This window comes from Muscardinus avellanarius (genome assembly GCF_963383645.1).
Source record: "Muscardinus avellanarius genome assembly, chromosome: 6".
Classification (NCBI taxonomy): domain Eukaryota; kingdom Metazoa; phylum Chordata; class Mammalia; order Rodentia; family Gliridae; genus Muscardinus; species Muscardinus avellanarius.
The window spans coordinates 135,772,379-135,793,187 of NC_137791.1; the positions used below are offsets into that span (position 1 = coordinate 135,772,379).

Here is a 20,809-nt window from a genome sequence, read left to right on the forward strand (position 1 = left end):
GCCGGGGGGGCATTTTGCCAGCCCCTCCCCCGGCCCTCTGATAAGCCACAGGACATTCCTGTCCCTGACTTAGAGCTGAGGACACGGGGCCACTGGGGATCCTTGGACACACACACGCACGCACGCACACACACGCACGCACACGCACGCACGCACACACGGGGAGTGCCCACTGATAGGTTAAGCCCCAGGCTGTCCAGAGTCCCTTCCCGTGCCCTCTCCCACCCTCCGCACAGGTCCTGGCAGCAGGGATGCAGTGGGGAGGAGAGGTTCCCATGGAGAGGGCGTGGTGTTGAGCCCAGGAAGTGCCCGCCCTATGGCATTGGCATGGGAACCAGCCCAGCCCTGCCCAGCTGGCTTCCTGGTGCCTCGGGAGGACCTGGGGTAGCTCCATCATGGGCAATGCCTAGGCACTGCCCACCTGCCAGGCAGGCACACCAGGCAGAGAACACCCTTCCCCCACTACCGCCTGGCAGGGAGTGAGCTGCACAGGGTGTCAGGGCTGGACCGCGGGGGCTGGAATGGTTTCCCATAAAACTCCTTCTGAGCCAGGCGTGGTGGCGCACGCTTGTAATCCCCGCATTGGGAGGCAGAGACAGGAGGATCGCGCAGGTTCGAAGCCAGCCGCACGCGCTGGCTTAGGAGACCCTGTTTCCAAATAAAAAAATGTAAAAATAGGTCTGGGAGTGTAGCCCAGAGGTAGAAGGGCTTCCAGGAGCCCCAGTACCACCAAAAAAAGAAAAAGAAAAAAAAAAAACTGCTTCTGCCAGGCTGAACAAATGAGCTGATCGGGAGGTCAGCGCGTCCTCTTTGGCACAGAGCCGCGCCGGATTAGCCAGCGAGAGAACCAGGCCGGCTCACCTGATTTTCCCCTGTGGGCTTCCCACACAGCGGCCTGGCAGAAAAGCCAGTGCAGCCCCAAGGCAGACATAACCCCTGAAACAGGCACCTTCAACCCCCAGAGGGGCATGTGAGAGGGCGGGGACAGACGCAGCCCAGGCCAGCCCTTCACTTTGATAAGTCTCACTGGGAACACAGGGCAGCCACCTGCCTCGAGTCAACCTACTGTAAAGAAAGCTTTGAGCCGGGTGTGGTGCGCACACTTCTAATCCCAGTACTTGAGAGGTTGAGACAGGAGGATCGCAAAGGTTCGAAGCCAGCCTCAACATCTTAGTGAGGCTCTCAGCCACTTAGTGAGACCCTGTTTCCAATAAAATATAAAAATAGGTCTGGGAGTATGGCCCAGAGGTAGAAAGCCCCTGGGCTCCATTCCCAGTACCACTAGGAGGAGAAGGAGAAGGAGAAAGAGGAGAAGGAAGAGGAGGAGGAGGAGGAGGAGGAGGAGGAGGAGGAGGAGGAGGAAGAGGAAGAAGAAGAAGAGGAGGAAAGCTTTGGCTATCTCCTTTTCCTATATATTTTAATATAAATTTATTTCATGGTTCTAGGCATTAAACTCAAGGGTAGTGCACCTCTTTGCTACATCCCCAGCCCTATTTTATTTTTGAAAGACGGTCTCTCTGAGTTGCTGAGAGCTTCACTAAGTTGCTGAGGCTGGCTGTGAACCTGAAATCCTTCTGTCTCAGCCTCCCAAGTACTAGGATTAGGGACGTGTGCGACTGTGCCTGGCTTCCTTTTTCTATATTTTCATGAGCGAAATGTGGGGGTGCTTTCACTATTTTAGAACAGCGGACCGGCATGGAAAAGACACCCTGCTTCATCTGCCCAAGCAGGGGGGCAGAGCATGCCACTCAGCGGAGGGATGCCGGGCCAAGCCAGCGCCCAGCGAGGGCCATCTGTGGCAGGCTGGATCTCCAGAGCGGGCCACCGCATGCCCGCCTGCCCCATCTGCTCTCCTAGAAAGTGGCCAGGCCTCTCCCACACCCAAAGGCAGTCTACCACCTCTCCTTCAACCGGGGTCACCTGTCACCAAGTTACAATGGTCACGAGATGCCGTGAGGCTTCAGGAGAAGTCAGGAAAGACCTGTGGCCTCTGCCTGGACATCCTGGGGCACTCGATCTGGGAAAGCCAGCTGCCCTACAGAGTCCAGGTTCCCCAAGACCGCCATGCAGAGGAGAGCGCCCAGCCTGCCCGGAGCACGCCCACCCTGCTCCCCGACTGCTGGGCAGTAGCTGTCCTCAGCCCCCGCAGCAGCCTGGCTTTCTGACCACCTGCTCCATGCTGCAGCAGGGCCTCTGCGTCCCCGCCCCATCACACTGGATTACGACCATCTGTTACGTCTCCCTGATCCCGGAAGTTCTAGGGAGGCTCGGTCTTCCTTTCTGCATCCCCTTCCCCACCCTCACAACACTAACTCAATGAGTGAAGCTCTACATAACTATTGAATGACTAATCATCGTTATGTGGTGGAATACTACATTGCCAATAAAATTTTTTTACTCTGTCTCCACCATCTTGCATCCCATTAAGATGCATGACTACAATGCACCCATAAAATAAAAAAATAAAAAATATTTACTCAGAGTACATGGTTCTGGGGGAAATGCTTAGAGTGTGCTTCAATCATAAAAGACACAAATCCGTATTGCTATTTCAGTGGGAGTGGTCGAGAGGATATATACAAAATGTGAACAATGTTCCTGGGATAGTAAAATCAATGACACCCTGTTTCACAATAAAGAATAAAAAAACAGGGCAGGGGTGTAGCTTGGAGGTCAAATGCCCCTGGGTTCTATTCCTACACCCCCCCCCAAAAAAAAGAATGTCATGTCACCCCTCACGCTCCCCTCTGCGTCCTCAAGCATTTCTGTACTAAGATAAAATAGCGGATCTGATTAAAACCATCTCACAAGGAGCCGCGTAACATACGCAGGACTAAGCTCCCCCAGCCTACCCAGGGCGATGAATGATGTTTTCACAGCTCAGTAAAGAGCCTCCCCTCTCCTCGGGGCTATAAAATATTCATGGTTGTTTTTATCACCTTTCACACCGAAAGCTGGCGTCAGACCACTATCATCCAGCTCTGCTTCCTCCCCTCGGAGGAGGACTGTTTGCAGGCAGAAGGCCTGCAGGAAGAACACGGAGGGTGGCCTCAGCCCGCGAGCTGCCCTCCAGGTGATGCAAGCGCGCAGAACCATTTCTGCAGCGAGGAATTTGAGCCGTGGCCTTTTGCAAGAAGAATCTTGACTGCAATCCCACCGGGGTTTGACGTCACTGCACCTTGCAGTGGATGAGATACACGGCGCTGACGCTGCTCCTCGGGAGAGGGGGCGTGCGGGTGTTCCTTTGCATGGCAGTGTGGCCCATAAAAATGACGCCCAGGCTGAGACCGCCCAAAGCCAAACGAGGCACCATGGCACACACCTGTAACCCCAGCACTTGTGCGGCTGGGACAGGAGGATCACAGGCTTAAGGCAACTTAGAGCACGGGAACTTAGAGCAGATTAGCAAGACCCTGTCCCAAAATTTAAAAATGAAAAGGGGCTGGGAGTGTAGGTCAGAGTCAGACCGCCCCTGGGTTCAATCCCCAGTACCAAAACACACACACACACACACACACACACACACACACGCATGCACGTACACGCACACACATGCACACACACATACCTGTATTTGTCAAGACATTTGAAAACTTTGTTACAAATGTACAAGGAAATTAAGAAACAGCATACTGGTATTTAATTAGGACACTAATTTAAGACATTAGGAAGACCGAGAGGTCAAGTGTTTCTTCCTTTGAAGGGACGTACAGTAGTCTGCGCGCTGCCAGGCTGCTCCCTGAGCCCTGGGGCTAACTCTACCCCTCCTGACCTGTGTCCAGGGCTTCAGCCTGTGAGCTGTCCACCTCCTGCAGGGTCACCCAGAGCTCGCGCAGGAAGTGCTGGGCCAGCCTCGCCTCCTCCAGGGTACTGCCACCCTCAGGGCACAGCCCAGCCACCCTCCTTGGAGCGGGTAAGCTCAGCTTTGCACCCGTCCCCTGGCTGCAGGAATCTCTTCAGGAGCCGCAGCCTCAACATTCCAGGGCATCCATTTCCCCTAAAGCTCCACTGAAACTCAATTCAAATTACATTTCCAGAATTATCACTTTTGTTTTTTCAGGGATGGGGAAGGAAACCAGGGCACTGTATGTGCCAGGCAAGCGCTGCCCCTGAGCTCTGCCCCCCAATGCACCCCAGGCCCAGCATTATTACTTTTTTTTGTACTGGGGATTTACCCCAGAGGCATTCTACTTCCAAGCTACACCCCAGCCTGATTTTATTTTATTTGGAAGCAAGTTCTCGCTAGGTTGCTGAGAGCCCCGCTGAGTTGCCAGGGCTGGTTCTGAACCAGTGACCCTCCTGTCTCAGCCTCCCAAGTACTGGGGTTCCAGGCTGTGCCACCACACCCGGCCTCATTACACTTTTCATATCTTTTCTGAGCGCCACCTTCATCAGCCAGTTCCTCTTTTCAATTATCCATATTTGTAAAATGTCATGTGGCCGGGCATGGTGGCGCACGGCTATACTCCTAGTACCCGGGAGGCTGAGACAGGAGGATCACGGGTTCCAGACCAGCCTCAGCAACTTGGCAAGACCCTGTTTCAAAATAAAAAAGACTAAGCCAGGTGTGGTGGCACACACTTATAATCCCAGCATTTGGGAGGATCAGAAGGATCGCAGTTCGCAGCCAGCCTCAGTTACTTAGTGAGGCCCTTTGCAACTCAGTGAGACCCTGTTTCAAAATAAAGAATAAAAAATAGCTCAGAGGTAGAATGCCTGTGGGTTCCATCCCCAGTACTGCAAAAGAAAATAAATAAATATAAATAAATAAATAAATAAATAAAGACTGGGTATGTAGCTTGGAATAGAACGTTCCTGGGTTCATTCCTCAGTACCCAAAACAAATTCAAACAAAAGTTATGTGGGCTTATCACTAGGGTGCCCTGGGGCGTTGGGGCATGCTATAGCCCAACACCATTGCTTGGAGGGTTTGCAAACACGCGGCGTTCTCACAGTCCAGAGTCTGGAAGGCCAAGGCCAAGGCAAGGCAGTTCCATGTCCGGAGAGGGTGGCTTCTGGTCACGCCGGTCTTGACCCTGAGCCTCACGGGGCTGGAGCCAGGGAGCCCTGGGTCTTGTCGATTCTGTTCGCCAGAGCTCTACCCTCATATCCTGATCACCCCAAAGTCCCCACCTTTACCCTCGCACTGGGGTTAGGATTTGGGGATTTTCTTTTTGCAGAACGAGGGGTTGAACCCAAGGGCATTCTACCTCCGAGCTACACCGCCCAGTCTCGCTAAGTTGCGGAGGCTGGCTGTGAACCTGTGATCCTCCTGTCTCAGCCTCCCAAGTACTGAGATTACAAGCGTGCGCCACCATGCCTGACTAGGATTAGGATTTTAGCTGGAATTTGGGGGGACACAAACATTCACAGTAGCATCACATACCTGCTGCCTGTGACTGGGTTAGCATCACAACGTGCACCTGGTATCTCTTTGGCATCTGGGGACCAAGGAGCTGGCAGCAAAGTCAGCGCTCTGAGTGATAACTCAGTTACCCCATTAAGCGGAGCCGAGGTGCTGGGGCTGGCATTACATAACCAACCCAGATAACTGACGTGGGTACAGGCTGGGATTGTGCTAAGTGAAGACCACCTACCCTCGGGGGATTTGACCGGGGGTGGTGTGGTGCTTGGTGAAACCAACAGGCACCGTCAGGCGTGGAAGGCCCCTCTGCTCACTCACTCGGTCATTCAGCGCACATTCTCTGGGCTCCTGCAGGAAAAAAGCACAGGTGTGCATGGAGGTGCTACCTGTAATCCAGCACCTGACAGGCTGAGATGGGAAGACCACAGGTTCTAGGCCAGTCTCAGAAACTTACACAGATCCTCAGCAACCTAGTGTGACCCTGTCTCAAAATAAAAAGGGCTGGGGGTGTGGCTCAGGTGCCAGCTCCAGCTGGGTGCGGAGGAAGCAGATGTGGCGGGGTGCGGCGGTGTCTGCTGGCGTGCCAAAGGGTGGCCACGGACTGGGCAGAAAGCCCTGGGCTGCTGTCCTAGCCGTGGCCTGAGCTGCGTACCACCTGTTAGGCAGCCTTCTGTGCCTGTCCATTAGGACTCTGTAGTCAGCGGCGACAGAAACTGAAGCAACCCAATGTAAGCAAGCGAGGAAGGTACTGGAAAGGTCTGAGAGACCCAGAGAATCGAGGAGTGGGCGCCACGGCTGCAGGAGTGGCCTCAGAGGGTGTCGGAGAGTCAGGACTGGGACTGCAAGGAGGGGAAGCCGGGGCCATGCCAGGCATCGCTGCCAGGCAGCCGAGCACCTCCAGTGGTCAGCAGCTCCAGATGAGCCACCGCTGTCTTGCTCTTGACCTGCCACCGGCGCAGGTCTGGGTGGACGGTTCTCTGTTCCACGCTGATGGCTGAACTGGCCACTGTAGGATCCAGCCACTCAGCCACTAGCAACATGGTGCAGGCTGTCGGCTGGCCACTCGACCAGGAGCCTGGCTTCCTCTCCACCGAGCCCGGGCTGCCCCACGCACAATGTGGCAGCTGGAATCCAAGGCCAAGCCTCCCCCAGAGAGCAGGGCCAGGCCCGTGGCGGCCACCTGTGGCCTGGCCTCCTAAGCCACATGGCGTCACCTACACCGCGTTCTCTCGCTCCTTCTCACGACTGAGCAGTGGGCAGATCCATTCCCAGCCAACAACGGGGCCTTGAATTATACAGACGTGGCAAAACTGCCACCCGGCCAGAGAAAATGAACCGTGGCCAGAGGCAAACACCAAGCAGGGGGCCGTGCTGGTGACCGGGTGACAAATGATGAGCCACAAACACGGGCAAAGAGCGTGCAGGAAAAGTCACACCCGGCTGAGCCCACGTCAGAGGCACAGGCGAGCTCAGCCTCACTGGAGGAGCTGCCCAGGAACGCGGCCACGTGCTGGGCCCGGAGCCCACGCCCGTCAGCCCAGGGCCACTGAGGCAGGAGGACCGCAAGTGTGAGGCCAGCCTCGGCAACTTAGCAAGGCCCTATCTCAAAATAAAAGAAATAAAGGGCTGGGGTGACGCTCGGTGAGAGAGCGCTTGCCTAGCACGTGTGTGGCCCTGGTTCAGTCCCCAGCACAGAAAAGAAAGGAAAAGAAAAGAAAAGAACAGCCGGGCGTGGTGGTGCACACCTGTAAACCCAATACTTGAGCAGTTGAGACAGGAGGATCACAGGTTCACAGCCGGTTTCAGCAACTTAGACTCTCAGCAGCCCAGTATTTCAAAAAAAAATCTAAAAAGGGCTTGGGGTGTATCTCTGAGGTAGAATGCCCCTGGACTTAATCCCAGTAATACACACACACACACACACACACACACACACACACACACACACACAAGCACAACTTGTTTTACTGTTATATTAGCAAATATGAAACACACTCGATCTATCAAGGCTCGAGGGAAAACCTTCAGATATGGCCAGGCTCGATCGTCAGGAAAAGCTGGTGTTGAATAAAGGCAATAGGTGCTCTAAAGGACACACTCTTAGGAGCAGCCACTCCACTGCCCAGGGAATAGCCAGAGCTGTGTGGTAAAGGTGCCCTCCGCAGCACCAACTCCGACCCCGAGCAGACGCACGCTCCCCCGACGCCCACCAACGCCCAGGGCTCACGGTCTATTTGGAGCACCTGGCATATATTACGCACGACGACAGGCGTCCCCAAAGTCACTTGTTGAAGCTCCACCCCCTCCCCAGGACCTCGGGAGGTGCCTGTATTTAGAGATAGATCCTTAAAAGAGGTTATTATGGTAAGATATGCTCATATGGGTGCGCCGTGATCCAACAGGGCGCACAAGGACACAGACCCACACAGAAGGAAGACCACTTGAGGACTCAGGGGGTGGGGGGATGCCACCTGCAAGCCAAGGACAGCATCCCAGGAGGAGCTGGCCCTGCCCACACCCTGGTCCTGGACTTCCAGTCCAGAAATGTATGCTAGGAAATCTCTGTTGTTCAAGCGCCTGATCTGTTTGGGCCCCTGGTCTGCCCCCAGTCACGGTAGCCCAAGCAGACTAATAAAACAGGCTCTGCATTCTCTAACCTGGAAAGCTGTCTGTGTGTGTGTTGTTAAGGGAAATATTAAGAGTATAAAATAGAATGAGCTCACAGTAGATGGTCAAAAAAATGTTTCTCAGTGAAAGAGTTAGAGATGATAGAGAAATAGGAAAAAAAAGCCAAAAAAATTTCAGTGGTACAATTTTCTCTTTCTCTTTCTCTCTTTTCTCACAAGGTGGCCCTACCTACCCCCTCCCCACCTCCCTCCTGCTCTGGCCCCATCCCTCACACCTCCTCTCGCCTCACACAGGAGCTTACCCCAAAAGATGTTCGTTCCCAAGACGCCAGTCTTTACCCCTGTACGACCAGCTTCCACGATTCCTTTCCCACCTCACCTGTCTGCGCTCAACCTCAACCCTCAGCTGCGACATCACCTCTCCCAGTAGGGCCTCCCTGCCCTCCGCTCTGGCCCCACCGGCCCCAGTGCATGGAGACTCAGGAAGAGGCAGGGTTGAGTGAGGGTATCTCTCGTGCAGGATTCTTGGAATTTCTTAGAGTGAAAACATGACAGTTTGTTTTGTTGGGATGCACACCAAAAACGGCTAGCTGTCCACCACAATCCACACTCGCCCTTCCATCAGTAAAGTCCAGCCAGGACTACATGTCCCAGCTTCCCTTGCAGCTGATGAGGCCACATGACCAGCTCCAGCCAATGGGCTGCACAAAGTGTTTCAGAAGCGGTACTCCTTCCCCACTGTGCCCCAGAGGGAGAGGATGTGGAAGCAGACAGGAGGTGGGGCCAGGACCCCCAGTCACTCAGGAAAAGACCGCCCACCTGCGGGATGCTCCCCACAAACTGTTTGAGGAGTACAGAGTTCAAAGGCATTCAAGCACTGAATTTGGGCGTTTCTTCCTAACTAGTATTGATGACACTGTTCCCCCACAGCTGGTACAAACTGCCCTCAGCACTGGGACCACTGAACAGCAGAACGTCTTCTCTGGCCCCACCACAGGCTGGCGCAGGGGCATGAGCCTTGGCACAGTGTGGGCAGGAGTGGTGGGCGGGGCCCCAGAGCCCCGCGGCTTCTTCATCGTGGGCATAAGGTCAGCTCCCGTCCGTTGCCCAAGGCCCGTGGCATCCATCCACCAGCCACACCCTGAGAAAGACATGGCCACCCTTACCCCACCGCAGATGTGGTCATTCAGGCATGGCCCGGCCGAGCAACCTGCCCGAGACCACCCAGCCAGGCTGGGATGGGCACCATCCCAGAGAGGGCGGCCCCACCCTGGTCCCCGGGACATCGGCAAACACCTGCCAGCTTCTACCCCCTAGGCATGAGTTTTGGGGACAGTGGGGGAGCTGACGCCGCAATCCTCATGAAATAATAACGAATGGCTTCAGCAAGTCAGAGCTCTGAAGACAGAACGGGGAACCAACGGGTGCAGACCAGAAAAAGCTGAGAGGGAAACGCCGAACGCAGGCGCGGGCTGGGAGCCAGGGTCAAACCCACCGATTGTAAGAAGACATTTTGGAGACAACAAGGGACATCGATAACATGGACCAGAATTTCAGAAACAGGAGTCAGGACTCATTCGGGTAGGTGAGTTAATGGCTCCAGGTATGCAAGGGAAGTGCCTGGCGCTCAGCAATGCCCGGTGACAGCAGGGTGCACTGACAGAAGTCTCGTGTTTTCTTAAAAGTTCTTCAGCCAAATGCAAGGGGGATGGGTGGTAACCGCAGAAAATACTGGAAAGTACGGCCAAGGGAGGGGCTGGGTTCACAGCAATCGCATTCGTAGCAATGTGATTTCCCCCACTTTTGTGCAGATTCGAAAGGTTTCACGAAAGCTTTTCTGGTATTTTTAAAAAATTCTAAAGCTGCTAACAAAAGTAGCTGCCTTTTATTCCAATTAGGTGTAGTTATCGTACATTATTTCATTTAATCCTGGCTAAAAGCCTAGGCAGTTGGCCGCACTCTCTGCTTCATAGATGGAGAAACTGCCTCAGAGGCCAAAGAATCTGCCAGAGGCACACAGCTGGACCGGAGCTGGGGCACAGGCCTGACAGTCCAAGCCCAGGTCCCAGCTTCCAGCGGCGGCTGTCCTGGGTCTCAGACGGGGACTGGTGGGGACTCGGAGGCCAGGCTGACCCTCGTGGGGGTGGGGGGCTCAGGCCTGCAGTTGGAGATCCCAGCCCTGCTTGGGGCAGCCCACACCCCCAGCCGGAGCCTGTGGGCAGCCTTTGTCCTGCCTCAATGGGCCATTCAGGCGGGTTCCGAGGACAATGGCCCACTGTCCAGAGCTCCTGCGGCTCCCACACCCTGCTCCTGGGCTCAAGACAGGAGCTCTGATACTGTCAGGAAACAAGCGTGTCACCTTGCACAAGCAACTCTTGCCTGCAAGGCACTAGAAAGTCGCACTCCAACACTGCCATTACCCCAAAAACCTGGGAAATGTCGCCCACACTGCGGCACCTGAACCACCTGTCTTGTACAGACCACCACCTGTGTGCCCACCTGTGGCAGGAGCTAGAAGGTCCCAGCCAGGCACACCGGGTTAAAGGTCCAAAACCTGAGCACGGTGTAGAGCCAGAAGTGAGCAGGCCACTGATCCCTGCCTTGGGGTCCCAGCCACTCAGTGCAGGGGGCCAGGACTGCCGTTCTGCAGGCCCAGCTCTGTCCCTCCCAAACCACGTGGCACTCAGCAAGTACCCGTGTCTCTGAAAAATGGCAACGTCACACACACAACATCACGCATGCAACATCGGGTGTTGCGTCTAGTAAGACGCAGTGCGTGTTCAACAGAGGCTCAGCCATGGTGATGGCTGTTTTCTTTGTTGTATCATTATTTAAGCCTAAAGTCCACGTGGTCCCTTGTTGGGAGCTGATGGTGCCTTAACCAACAGGGCTGGCTGGGGCGCTCCGGGCCGCGGAGTCCTCCTGCGGCGCCGGCCTCTGCGGCAGTGGCCCATCCTTGGACTTGACGCCCAAGTCCCTCAGAGAGGAGGGTCCGTGTCAGCCCACCTTGTGTCCACAGAGTGAAGCCCGCGGTGCAGTGCTCTCCAGAGGAGACAGCCTGGGCAAGGAGACCTTGGCCTATGGGAAGCCGACTCCGCAAAACAGCACCCAAGGGACCAGGCGTGAGGGGCCATGACACCCAACAGAGAGGCTGAGGGCGAGCCAGGGATGCTCTCCAGGTCTTGCTGGACCTTCGCTCCCCTGCCTCCCGCCCTCCGCTCCTTCCTGGGCATCTCCTGGGAGGCTGAGCCACGGCCCTCCTCTTTCCCTCCTACTCCATTTCCGAGCTCCGTCTGTCCCTGATGACTCGTCAGCTATCCCTAGATTCCGGTAGGCCTAGGGGCTGCAGCCTCCGCTCTCCTTCCTTCTCACCCTAGCAGTCCCCTCCCGGCCCCAGGAACATGGGACCCTCTGCGCCTCGCTCGGAGTGGACGCCATTAATACTTGCTGAGTGAATGAAGGAAGGCGTGTGTCCCTGAACTTCAGGGAAGAGGTCAGTAAACTCACATTGAAGAAAAGACTAAGAGTGCTCAGCCTCGCTGCTATTCAGACAAGGATTAAAACAGGTCATTTCGCCGGGCGTGGTGGCGCACGCTTGTAATCCCCGCGCTTGGGAGGCAGAGACAGGAGGATCACGCAGGCTCGAAGCCAGCCACGCGTGCTGGCTTAGGAGACCCTGTTTCCAAATGAAAATGTAAAAATAGGTCTGGGAGTGTAGCCCGGAGGTAGAAGGGCTTCCAGGAACCCCAGGACCACCAAAAAAAAAAATTAAATTAAATTAAAAAAACATTAAAAAAATAAAACAGGTCATTTCATCTCTGATATTTGCAAAGGTCAAACAAACTAAACTATCTAATGTTCCAAGTTGGGCAAGACAGAAACTTCCCAAAGAATAATCCGGCAATACCCATCTATCGTAGCAGTAATAAGCAACCAATAAAATAACAGTTATCCATGCTATGGGTTCCCCGTGCTATGGGTTCTATGGTCACCCCTCCCTGCAAGGCTTTGAGGACACACAACACCTCTTTTTTTGTTTTTGCTTTTTTGTTGTTGTGGTGGTACTGAGGCTGGAACCCAGGGGCATTCTATCTCTGAGTGACACTCCCAGTCCTATTTTTTCTTCTTTATTTTGAAACAGTGTCTCGTTGAGTTGCAAAGGGCCTCACTAAGTAGCTGAGGCTATCTGCTAACTGTGATCTTCCTGTCTCAGCCTCCCCAGCGCTGGGATTACAAGCGTGCACCACCACACCCGGGCTCACACATTACTTCTAAAAGAGTCAAGCTGGAAGAAAACCGAACTAGGGCCTACTATCCCTTGAGCCTTGCAAGAGTCAAGTTGAAGTCTACAGTTCAAAGGTTTCCCCCTGTAGACAGACCCTGGGGCCAGGCCGTGCCCAGAGGCGGAGCATCAATGCTCTGAGCCCACCCAATGGATGATGGGCTTTCACCATTCCCACCCATCACAAAAGCCAAGAGGGGTCCGGGCCAAAGTGGGGTCCACCTCCTCCTAAATTCCCACCTTTCACATTTCTTCCATTCGTCTCCCTACTGTTTACTACTTCAGGCCATCGAAATAAAGAGAAAGTAAGATTTCGTATTCCCAGCATGATTTAGATCGCTCGTCACTCCGTGGTGCGATCCCAGTTCTGAATGCCAGTGTGCACACAGCATCACCAAAATGCACAGCTCGGATTTCGCACGCGCACGTCGTCCCTTCCAGAGCAGAGGCAAGGCTGCACAGCAACTGTGGGCTCACTTCTTGGTGTGTGCACCATCTACTCACACTCTCCTCCCACCCGCAATGAGCAGGGACGTTCGCCCAAGACCCGCTCCTTCCCTGTCCTGTGTCATTTTGAGCCGGAATGGTTGCTAATCCAGGGGGTAAAAATGGATCAGCCAGGACTCCTCGGTTCCTTAGAAGTTACTGCATTAGAAGACCAGTACCCAGCAGGGCTTGGTGTCACACATTTGTAATCCCAGTACTTGGGAGGCTGAGACCGGAGGATCCAGGTTCACAGCCAGCCTCAGCTACTTAGTGAGACCCCCCACAACTTAGTGAGACCCTGCTTCAAAATAAAAAATAAAAAATAGGGCTGGAGTATAGCTCAGAGGTAGAATGCCCCTGGGTTCCAGCCCCAGCACCACACACACAAAAATGAACAACACTTTGGACCATTGTGTATGTGTGTGTGTGTGTGTGTGTGTGTGTTGTTGTTGTTGTTTGTTTTTATAGTGCTGGGGATTTACCCCAGAGGCATTCTACTTCTCAGCTTATTCCCCTAGCCCCCTTTTTTTCTCTCTCTTTGAAACAGTGTTTTCTAGGTTGCTGAGGCTGTCCTTGAACCTGCAATCCTCCTGTCTTGGCCTCCTGAGTACTGCATTTACAGGTGTGCATCGCCATGCCGGGCTTGGAACAATCTTTTTTTTTTTTTTTTTTTTTGTATCAAGGATGGAACCCAGGGTCACTCTACCCCTGAGCGATACACTCGGCCCTATTTTGTATTCTTTATTTTGAAACAGGGTCTCACTGTGTTGCAAAGGGCCTCACTAAGTAGCTGAGGTTGGCTGTGAACCGCGATCCTCCAGTCTCAGCCTCCCAGATACTGAGATTACATGTGTGTGCCACCACACCTGGCTTGGAACCATCTTTTTTTTTTTTTTTTTTTTGGTGGTACTGGGGTTCCTAGAAGCCCTTCTACCTCCGGGCTACACTCCCAGACCTATTTTTACATTTTTTAAAATTTGGAAACAGGGTCTCCTAAGCCAGCACGCGCGGCTGGCTTCGAACCTGTGCGATCCTCCTGTCTCTGCCTCCCAAGCGCGGGGATTACAAGCGTGCGCCACCATGCCCGGCCGGAACCATCATTTTTAAAACAAGATCTGGACAGTGGGAAGCATGGCCCTGTTCCTTCAAGCACAGACTGGCTGCACCATGTACAGGAGCCCAGAGACAAAGCAAACTGGGGAAATGTGTTACAATTCACAGACACGCTCACTGCACCTGTCTCCTCGGCTCACTCCACACCCAAGTGCCCAGCAGACTCACTGGCAGAACAAGACTCCAAGATAAAATTACTAAATGTTTCAAGATGACAAGATCTGAGCGTGGGTCCACACACCGGGATCTTCGAATGTGGGAAGGGCTGCGTCACACCATAAAGCCAGGCTCGCAGCAAAGCCCTGGCAAATCCTTATGATCTTGTGCTAAACTAGAAAAGCAGCTTCAAATTTGGTTTATATAAAGGAATGACAGCTTTTATTAAAAACAGCCATGGCCATCAAAAAAAGACTGGAAGGGAAATCACACGATCCCAGCAGGGTGGATCTCTGCAGACCAGATCAGCGGTGGCACCTCCCCCTTCCACGCAAATCACTGCCCCGTCACCCTCCCACTTCATCTCCAGGGCTCAGCTTCGGCACCAGCTCCTGGGGCCTAAGGCGCCTCTCACCGACGTCCACTGGCTCTTGGAGCTCTGGGGACAAAACCAGGAGCTGCAGCAAGTTATAAACAACCAGGAGATGATGCAGACACACTATTAGGATCAGACTTCCATCCTCCAGCAAGCAAAGGAGAAACCCCTGTTCCCTGGCTGCACCCAGCTTTCGTGTCAAGTCGGGGCTGGTTAAACCCACAGTGTTGCTTAGGGGCGGCCATGTTGGTCTCTGCAAAAGCCCGGGGAACTTGGTGGCAGCGGTAACTCCTCACCCAGAACAACTTCAGCTCACTGAGCCCTCTGACGCCCCTGGGCACTGAGCATCACAGGGGAACTGAGGCTCAGAGGGGTGACAGGACTTGACAAAGCCCAACCGGCAGGCCCTGCCTCGGCCTGCCCCCACCCCTGAAACAAAACTCCAGGGCTGTGCAGCCCACGGAAGCTCGTGTGCGCAGTCCTCGTAGACAGAAGCAAAAGGAACTCAGAATCCAAGCCCTCCACGCCTTGATTTTTTTTTTTTTTTTGGTACTACAGACTGAACCCAGGAGCATTCTGCCTCTACTACACCCCCAGCCTTATTTTATTTTTTATTTTAAAACAGAGTTACGCTAAGTTGCGGGGCTGGCCTCAAACCTGAGATCCTCCTATCTCAGTCTCCCAACTACTGGGATTACGGTGTGCATCTCCACGCCTTGATTTTCAAGCAGCAAGGGCAGGCTGCCCCTGGGCTGCAGGTCACCATAAACTAACCCCCAGCCTCAGTTTCCCACTTTCCCCTCAGCTGGCTGGCCACTCTGATGGCAGTTCTGAAGACCGGTCTCGCTGCAGCCCCCGGAAAGCGCACGTTACTCTTCGCGGATCCTGTTTATGAAAGGCCATCTGTGCTCCGGCCCAGGCTGGGCGCAACCAGATGTGCCAAACCATTTGCCCGAGAGCGTGCTGAGCACTCCTCCCGGGAACTGGGCTGGGAGCACAGGGAGACGTAAAATACCAATGGTGCCTCCCTCACTTCAGATCTAAGCAACAACAGAGAGGAAAGAAATGGAGTCTCGGAGGATGTGGCCCAGCCAAGACCACTGCCCCAGAGCCGACATCACCAGGTGCCCAAAGCCAGGTCCTAGGTCTCTTACCTGGCCACCTCTGTAGGATCGTGGAAGAGGGTTCCCCACATAGGGAGCTAAAACCCCGCCTGGTTTTATGCACTTTGAGTCAGTTTCTGGGAAACTGGAAAGGCTGCGTGTGTGGGGAAGAACTGCTGGCTATAAGGAACAGAGGCTTGACATGCAACGAGGAAACGTACCAGCTCACGTAGCTAGAGGCGGGGAGGTGGGGACGTCCACCAGGCCTGGACGTCCCCATCGTCCTCAGTTCTCCCGCATTCTCCACCCCACCCATCATCAACGTCAACTTAAGATTTGCTTCCCTCGTGGTGCCAACATGGCTGCCAGCAACCATAGGGCTTCTGTGTTCTCGCCTCAAGAGAGGGGCTGGCTTCCGGTAGCGCTCTACTTCCTACTTAACCTCCAGAACTGACGCCCATGTCCACTCTGGAATCAGCCATTGGAAGGGGATGAAATCGCCCTGGAAGCAATAAGACCCAGAGGTGGCCCCAAGTCTCGTTCCAGGACCCGTGCATGGGGGTGGAGAAACTGGGACTGGGGGGTACCCATCCCACTTGATGCTGCAGCTCCTGAAGGGAGCACCCCTCTCCAGTGTGGTTTCGAGGTAGGCAGAAAACTCTGGTACCCCAAAGTGGAACCTGCCCACCTGCGGGGTTTACAGAGGCCGGGACCCCCTGCCCACCCAGCCCTTTATTTCCTCAAGTATAGCTCATGTATCTGGATGCCATTCCCTCAACTAAGTCTGCAGGGCAGGCGGCTACAAAATCACAGGGAACTCCCAAGGATGGGCTGGGAAACAAAGGTCCGCCCTCCCATGGGTGTGGACAGCGCTTGCGCAGGGCGCTGGATGGCTGGGGTGCTCCAGGGAGAGGGCGCTGGGTCTACCATCCCAGCAGAAAACAGTGTTCCCCAGGCACCCAGGCGTGATCGCTTGTCCCCAAAGCCCTCTGGTCTCTGCCAGGCTCACCTGTGCCACCTCCCCCAGGGGGAGCTCCTGTCCGGGCCCAGGCCCCGATGAGGATGTGCCCACAGAGAAGGGGTGCCCAGAGAAGAGGGTAGAGTTGGCTATAAAAACAACAATGAAGGCACTCTAAAAAGGGGTCCTTTCAGAGCGGGCCTGCAGCAGCAGAATGGAGCCAGGGCCAGTCCTTTCCAGCAACAGACCCAGCTCTTGAGAACCGTCTAAAAGAGACCTTGGAGCCACCTCCGGTCCCTGGGCACCTTTCTCTAGGGCTGAGGTCCCTCCCCTGTCCCAAGAGTATCTACCTCACTGCTCAGCCGACAAGTTCTCCCCACCCACACCTAGCGATCACAGGCCCCAGAGCCAAGAGCAGGCGCACACAGGAAAACCACCGAGCTGCTCCGATCCCCACCAAGGTGTGAATGACTACCAGAGCCCAACCAATTCTCAAGATATCTAGGCATCTACGGGAGACTGGGGGGCTCTAGCGGGACTCCGGGTGGACAAGAGGACGCCTGACACTGGGCTCAAAGGGTCCTAGAAGGGAGACTTCCAAGCAGGGGAAGCGGCCAGTGCGGGGCTTGAGGCACAGCCTGCCGGGGCTCTGAGTGGGGCCCGGCCGCAGTGCAGTAAGACGTCTGTGCACACCCGGGGCGTCTGCAAACAGGGTCTCAGCACCCATTCACAGCGCCCTTCCACTTACACGCCAGCGATAAAGCCCCACTCGTTCCATGACCTCCTTAGCTGATGACCGCGCCGCTGCTTCCGTCTCAACACGGTCATCGCAGCAATCCCAGGACACAGGCCATTCTACTTCTCCCTTTGCAGGGGAGACAGTGGAACTCAGGACGGTGCAGGGGCTCCTCCAAGGCAGGGAGGACTCAGAGCGGAACTTTAACCTAAGTCTCTGACCTGCCCTGGGCTGGGGACCGAAAACGCAGGAGGAGGGACAGCGCGCAAGGCGTCTTCCTCTAGGGAGGAGGGCCGATTCGCACTCAACCCCCACTACGACAATCACTGTTACTGTGTCTTCTAGAATAAAGGACGGGACCGCTGGTCTTGCTCCTGTGTCCCCGACTGGCACGCAGTCTGAGCCCTGGACAAGACCGCGTCGCGGATTCCTCATGCAGAGTGTGTGACAAGAACCACGTGAAACAGTAGGTGTTAAAATTCATCAAAGAAAAAACCGCTCTTAACAATTTACAGTCACGTGGCTCCATCTCCCCACTCACCTGCCCCTCAGGGCGACCCCGGGACCTTGCAGGCAGGCTGCTCTCACTGGCTCTCCTTTGACAGGTGGAGAGCTCCCTGCCAGAGCTGGGGCTGCGGGGACCCAGTGCAGGCTGCACACCCGCGCTCAGTAGAAGAGGGTCTAAGGGCAGGGCATGGTGGGGCGCATCTAGAGCCCCACTGCCTGGGAGACTGAGACAGGAGGATTGCAGGTTCGAGGCCAGCCTTGGCAAATTAGTGAGACCCTCAAAAACTTAGACTGTTTCAAAATAAAAAATAAGATAGGGATGGGGGTGTATCTCAGAGGAAGAATATGGTACTAGGATCCGTCCCCAGCATCACAAAATGAAAGAGAAGATGAAGAAGCAGGGCTTCTCCCTCCTGCCGCTATCAGTATTCCCTACTTCCCTGAGAACTGGCAGGTTTATTAAAGACTGGGAGGCCAGCAGGCGCGGGAGGGATGAGCCTTTGAAAATGTCCAGTATGGGTTGGGCTGGTGTTTTTCGCGGTTCATTACACAACAGCCCTGCACCCTACCCCTTCGCCCCCAATGTAGAGATGAGAAAAGCGAGGCTTCCTCCAGAAAGGCGACCAGCGCCAGCTCGGGCGCAGCAGATGACCTGCCAAGATGCCCGAGCGCAGAGCCAGGCCACTGGGGCACCTGCCAGCCACCGAGGCCTCGCCACCCTCCAGCGCCCTTGGGCGCGAGCCCAAAGCCCGCCCACCCGCAGGGGCGCCGGTCCCCGCTCCACCTCGCCGCTGCTGCGGGCGACAAAGGCCCGCGTGGGGCCCGGGGCCCCCAAAGCGAAGCCGGGCCTGGGCAGCGCGGCCGCCCCGCGCGCTCCCGCACCCGGCAGCCAGGCGTGACTCAGCGCTTCCCTCCTGCGAGCGAGCGGGGCGCCGCCCGCAGCCGCGGCGGGGAGTGGGCACGGGGCGCTGGCCGGCCTCCGCAGGGCTCCCAGCGCGCGCCTCCAGGTGGAGGCCAGTCGCCGCGCGGGGCCCACCCGGGGTCCCGGGCTCGGGCACCCACGCGCAGGGGCGCCGGCCCCTCGGGGGCTCCCACCGGGGAGCCCCGGGCTACAACCCCCTGCGGCCCGGGGGGACGCGCCGCCCACTCCCGGGAGGGTCCCGCCAGGACCCGGGCCGGAGCTCCCCTCCTGCGCCTGGGGCTCGCCCCCGGGCCTCGGCGGCGCGCTGGCACTGCCCCCCTTCCCGGGGCAAGACGAGCAGGGCCCGGGTGTCACCGCCCCCCAAGAGGGGCCCTGACCTTCGGGGGGCCACCAGCCCTGGAGTGGGGGTTGGGCTGTAGGGCCAACTCGGGGGTTTTAATGCAGGGCCGGTTCGGGGGCGCCTGGTGCAGGTGCTTCTGTCCCAGTACAACTCCCCCGCGTTAGAGCCGCAGCCCGGGCCCCCCGCCCCCCGCCCCCGGGAAGGGACCTGCCCGGAGGCCGGGCGGGGGGGGGGGCGCGAGCCTCCGGGGATCTGGCCCCGGGCTCCTCCCCGGGGGGCAGTGGGCAGCCTGGAAAGCCCCGCGGGCTCGGGCAGGGCTGGCGGGGAGCGCGCGGGGCTGCGCGGTCATCGCCCGAGCCCCCGGCCCTCCCACTCGCCTGGCCGGGGGGCCGGACCCTCCCGCGGGCCCGGGGCGGGGCGGGCACGACACGCCGCGCGCGGTCCACACCTTCGGAGGGCATCGGTGCCGGCGTCCCCGGGCTCCGACCCGCCTACGTTACCTTCGGTCACGTAGCTGTGGTCCCGCAGGAAGCTGTGGTTGATTTTCCGAGTGTCCGCGTCCTCGCCCATTGAAGGCCGCGCCCGGCGCCCTGGGCATGCCCCGCCGCTCGCCGATGCAGTCTGCAGAGGTCGCGCCGGGCGCGGGCCATGCCGCGCAGCCTAGCAGGGGCGCGGGCCGCCGGGGCCCCGGGGGGCGGGCATGGCGCGGGCGGGGGCCGGGGCGCGCATCCCGGCCGGCCCGAGCGGCTGCGTCCCGCGGTCCCGGTGCCCGAGCGAGCGCCCGGCGGCGGCGAGGGGACTGCGCGGCGGGCTGCGGCTGGCCCCTCCCTCGGCCGCCCCGCCCCCCGCAGGTGCCGCGGCCGGGGGGGGGGGGGGGGGGCGGGGACGCGGCCCCGGCGCGGGCGGGCGGGCAGCTGCGCCTGGCAGGAGGCTCCCTCGGTGCCCAGGCGCTCCGCACGGGTGGGGGCCTGGGTGGGGGGCAGCTTCGCCGGCAGAAGGCAGACTGCGCGGGGTGGGCGCCGCCTGGGGCACCTGTAGAGTAGAAGGCTGAGGGCAGGACCACGGCCCTCCCTTAGCAGAAGAGGGCGGGGTCGGCAGGTCGGGGACCCCCGGAGCGCGGGCCTGGGGAGGTGGCGTCTGCTTGATTCCGCCCAGCGGGGGAGGAGGTGAGTCGCCCCCCCCCCCAGGTGCAGCTCAGGTGGTCCCTCCTGCTCACCGACACGCTCGCAAGCAAGGTGCAGCTGTGGGGTCAGCGCTGGGTGCACCCCAGAAACGCTGGCTAACGCACCCCCAGCTCCTCCCTGCGGCTGGAAGGACACCTCTCCTCCCCCCTGCCTCTGCTCCCTTCTCTCCCCCATCTTGCTCAAGACCGCCACCTCGGTGGTCTCCTCTCCTGCCAATCTGCTGCTGATCCAGGGGGTCCCTGACCACTCAGTCTTGGGCCCCCTGTGCAGGACACCGAGGGCTCAGGGACGGTGAGGGCCCATCAGGCCTTCCAAAGCGCCCAGCAAGGCCTCCTTGGAGAGGGAGGGAGGGAAGGGGGCCTCCCTCTGGGGAACAAATGCTGTGGGTAACCAGAGGAGCTCCAGCTGGGCGTGGGGTGGTCTCAGGTGTGTTAGTTCTCTCTCCACTGGGGCCCGGGACTCCAGGCAGCCCCACCCCGCCTCCAGCTGCAGGGAGGGCCTATTTGGTCTTGGGAGGGCCTATTGAGGGTGCTGCTGAGGTCTCCTGCTGGGGAGTGGGGAGAGTTTTCAGGTAGAACTAGGCTTTCGTCCTTTAGAAGTACCCAGAGGTGAAAGCACCCACCCATCAACCTGCACGTTGCAGAGATGACGGTT

General features: G+C 57.2%; 1 protein-coding gene across 1 annotated transcript in view; it reads right to left on the reverse strand.

Moving 5' to 3' along the window:
* Nucleotides 1-19,541, reverse strand: part of PPP2R2C (protein phosphatase 2 regulatory subunit Bgamma) — a gene marked incomplete at both ends in the record, with an annotated part of 108,518 nt that extends 88,977 nt beyond the window's left edge. Inside the window, one exon of the mRNA XM_080697346.1 lies at nucleotides 19,472-19,541. Coding sequence (XP_080553472.1) covers nucleotides 19,472-19,541 — 70 coding nt within the window. The remainder of the gene's footprint in view (nucleotides 1-19,471) is intronic.
* Nucleotides 19,542-20,809: the final 1,268 nt, after the last annotated feature.